Source organism: Geospiza fortis, unplaced genomic scaffold (genome assembly GCF_000277835.1).
Source record: "Geospiza fortis unplaced genomic scaffold, GeoFor_1.0 scaffold1636, whole genome shotgun sequence".
Classification (NCBI taxonomy): Eukaryota; Metazoa; Chordata; class Aves; order Passeriformes; family Thraupidae; genus Geospiza; species Geospiza fortis.
In genome coordinates, this window is record NW_005054809.1 from 55,526 (window position 1) to 59,032 (window position 3,507).

The 3,507-nt window shown below is 44.0% G+C and overlaps 1 protein-coding gene across 1 annotated transcript in view; it reads right to left on the reverse strand.

Annotated features, from left to right (window-relative positions):
* LOC115949145 (protocadherin gamma-A10-like) overlaps positions 1-3,507 on the reverse strand; it is a gene marked incomplete at its 3' end in the record, with an annotated part of 8,435 nt that overhangs the window by 1,656 nt on the left and 3,272 nt on the right. The window contains exon 3 of the mRNA XM_031065498.1: positions 3,315-3,446. Coding sequence (XP_030921358.1) covers positions 3,315-3,446 — 132 coding nt within the window. The remainder of the gene's footprint in view (positions 1-3,314; positions 3,447-3,507) is intronic.

Sequence of the window (3,507 nt, forward strand, 5' to 3'; positions counted from 1 at the left end):
GGAGGCACCGCCGCGACACTGCAGCCGCCGCATGGCCGCGCTCAAGGGGGCCCGGCTTTGGGCGGGGCTCAGCGGCTGCACCGGCCCCGGGGGCTCTGCCCGACTGCAAACAGCCAGAGCAGGAGCTCTGGCTCGGTGTGACTCCAGAGGCGTTACTAAGTCAGATGCGCTTTTGGGCATTCTTTCTGTTAATCTATTTAATCCCATTGCAACCTCAGATGGAAGTATTTGTGGCAGAGCAATACACAATGGAACTAAGCTGCTTTTAAAAAATACGTAGTTAATCTATAAGAGCAAGGAGTGATATTATAGTAAGGGATGACGTTGAGAAACTTTCAAGTCTCCTTCATGCATCTTGAATTCTACTTCCCTTACATGGGACATATTAACTTGAGAAACAGATCAGCCTAAAACAAAGTTTAGAGGTCTATGATAAGAACGAATAAGGCTTATTAATTTTTTTCTGAATCATGAAATATCTTCTTTTGTGTCTCCATACTTGAGAACCTTAGAGTGAGTAAGTGCAAAGCCATTTCTGAGTTGTTCATAGAACCAAACAAAAGATTTTTTACATCGGAATTATAAACCATTCTATGCAAGGAACATAGCTCCTTATTGATGGATGCTTGTCATTCACTTTCAGCAAAGGGATCACAGGGGAAAAATAACACAGGCCTAGACCCCGGAGATTAAATCTAACTATTTTCCTAAAAAGAACCCTTTGGCACACCAATTTCCTGGATCAAAACCAGTCTCTCAGGCTACTTGAACTGCATTCTAAGTCTACAGAGACAACCAATATGGGTCTGGGTATTTAGACAACGCTCCTAAAACCACCACAATGTATAAATTCATGTTTCTTATTCTGTCACTTGTAGTAGCTACACAACAAAGGAAACTGTCTTGTACCAAGCACACAGAACCTCAAACAGCACACCCCAATCACAATTATTTCCTTGGACCATGAAAAAAAAAAAAAGAAAAAGAACTTGGGACCACAGGTGAGGGCCTCATCAAACTACAAGGACAAATGGAACTTTACACATTTCTTTTATCCATTTCAAACCATACCACAGTAAACTGCCACCCTGGCCCTGTCTCTGGACAGACAGACTTCTCTCTGTCATCAGACTACACAAATCAAATTTTCAGGACAGACACTATTAAAAATCGCTCTTACATCTTTTCAAATCCCAAGAATCACAACACAAATGCGTGCACAGCGATTTTTCTGCTTATCACAATAATTTCAACAATTCTGAAATGTTGTAAAGGCTATAAGACATCAGCAGCTCAGTTTGTGATCCAGTCATCAAAGTATTCCTCAAAGATAACATCATCTTTGTCCAGCACATGGGTTTTCTGGAGGATGGCTGACTCTCCTACTATGAATGCAAGGTTTCCCTCTGCGCCTAAAAATTACCATTGCCAGAAAACATCATGAAAGTGAAAACCAAAATGGTGAACACACAACTTGGCCCTTTGAGTACAAATCATGGAATATCAAAGAAATGAAGACACCTTTAGACAACTTTCAGAAAACCATGAATAAATACACGAATCAAAAATACACAGGCCTTGTCTCCAACATTACATTCTCACAAACAAATCTCTCCTCAACCCCTTTTGATGGAGAGGCGCCATCAAAAGAAAAGTTCCTCCCACAACTTCCCATTGCCGTGGATAAAGTTTCATTTCTCAACCTGAGTACGAGACAAGCATGAGTATTTCTTCCAGTAAATCTATAAGAAAACACCTCTATTAAAACGAGCAAGGCAAGAGGTTTACATCTGCAGAAAGGAGGGGATCAAGAAAGACTCTTGATGATGATAGCACCAAGGTCAGGCACAGAGTTCGGGTACTTAGCAGGTAATGAATACAGAGTTGGCTCCACACAAAATTCCCTTTATGGCACTTGCCATAAGAACGTAATTAAACCATTCATTTAAACACCACAACAACCTGTGAACACACAGGAAGAACCTCCCAGGGCCCCCCATACAGCTGAAGTAAGACCTGTTAGGGCAAATTTACCAGGGAAGAAGAAAATCACATTGCACAAAAGTAGGGCTGAATACTGAACAAGGAAAAGAGCAAACAATGTCTCTCCTGTTTAAAGGACCTCCACACTCAGGTCACAGGACTCTTGTCTCCAGCCCTGAACAACATCCAGGGTATTCTCTGACCCTCATAATCTGCAATAAGATGCAATCAAACCCCAGCTAAAGCATCTTTAACATCCACCACCATCAGGCCATCCCCATTTGCCAGGAAGGGCAGTTGGATTTCTCTGCAAGGCTCAATAGTCTGACATTTCAGATTATCTCAACAGTAGTAGGTACAGGAGAAAGGTATGTAGGTAGTGAAACATCAAAAAAAACCCCAAAAAACCCTTACACAGGAACCACAACTGCGGGTCTTACATAACAACTAGGACAAACTGAATTTCTACACCATTTTACACCTTTTAGAATAAAAAAAAAAAATCGCAGCAATTTTTTAATCTGCCCTGTACCTACAAAACGAGATTTTTCACCCTGGCCAACCATTATGCCACAGGACAGCTACAACCACAGTCAGCCTCCTCTGAAAGAAAAGTGGTACACAAAACCTCTCACTGTCTGAGAATAATCACAGATACCCAAAGGAAATGAGCGCTACTAACTAAAATAAAATACTCTCAAGAACATAAACGATACAAAGCTCTAAAAATCACCCAGTCATCACAACAACTGCTCATCCCCCTTCAGCACATGGCTAACTTGGAAGGTACACGATTCTCAAAGTTTAAAGTGATGTTACACACCGAGCGACTAAGTGTTGTCCCAAAGCAAGGTCTATCTGCTCAGGAACGTGTCATCGAGGAAACACCTGACCCTCCAAACAATGTAAATTCCACTTGCATTTGATTCTTGCCTTCAATTGTTGCATTATTTGTTGCATAAATAGTTGCATTAATAGTTCATGTAAATGGATGCATTTACATCCACTGAGAAGAGAGAATGCAGGCAAGAATTACATTTGTCAGGAGAAGAAATGAAGAAACAAAACACAACTCTATAAAAACACAAAGAACAAACCTCCAGCCAAGAGCAAACTCCCTTTTGCGATCGTGCCCACCAAATTTAAGGCTGAACATGGACCCCACGTCCACCTCCCCGCGGAAAGAAGCACCAGGGCCCAGAGTGCCGATGAAAGGTGCCTTGCATTCCTTCTCTGCAAATCTTCCTACGGGATACGCGGACCACGGGAAGAAAGGAGAAGGGAGCAGTGAAGGGAAGCATCGCACAAAGAATTTGGCCCGAGAAACTCACCGAGGGAGGGGCGGGATTCGCGGGGAGGGCGCCTGTGGGGTCGTCGTCCCCGAGCAGCGGCGCGGGCTCGTCGGGCGGCGGCCGGGCCGGGAGGGTGTCGCAGCAGCTGGCGGCCGAGAAGCGCAGGTGGCTCTTGCGCGAGTCGGCCGTGAGCGACACGTCGTGCGAGTAGGAGTGCAGGAAGGGGCGCCAG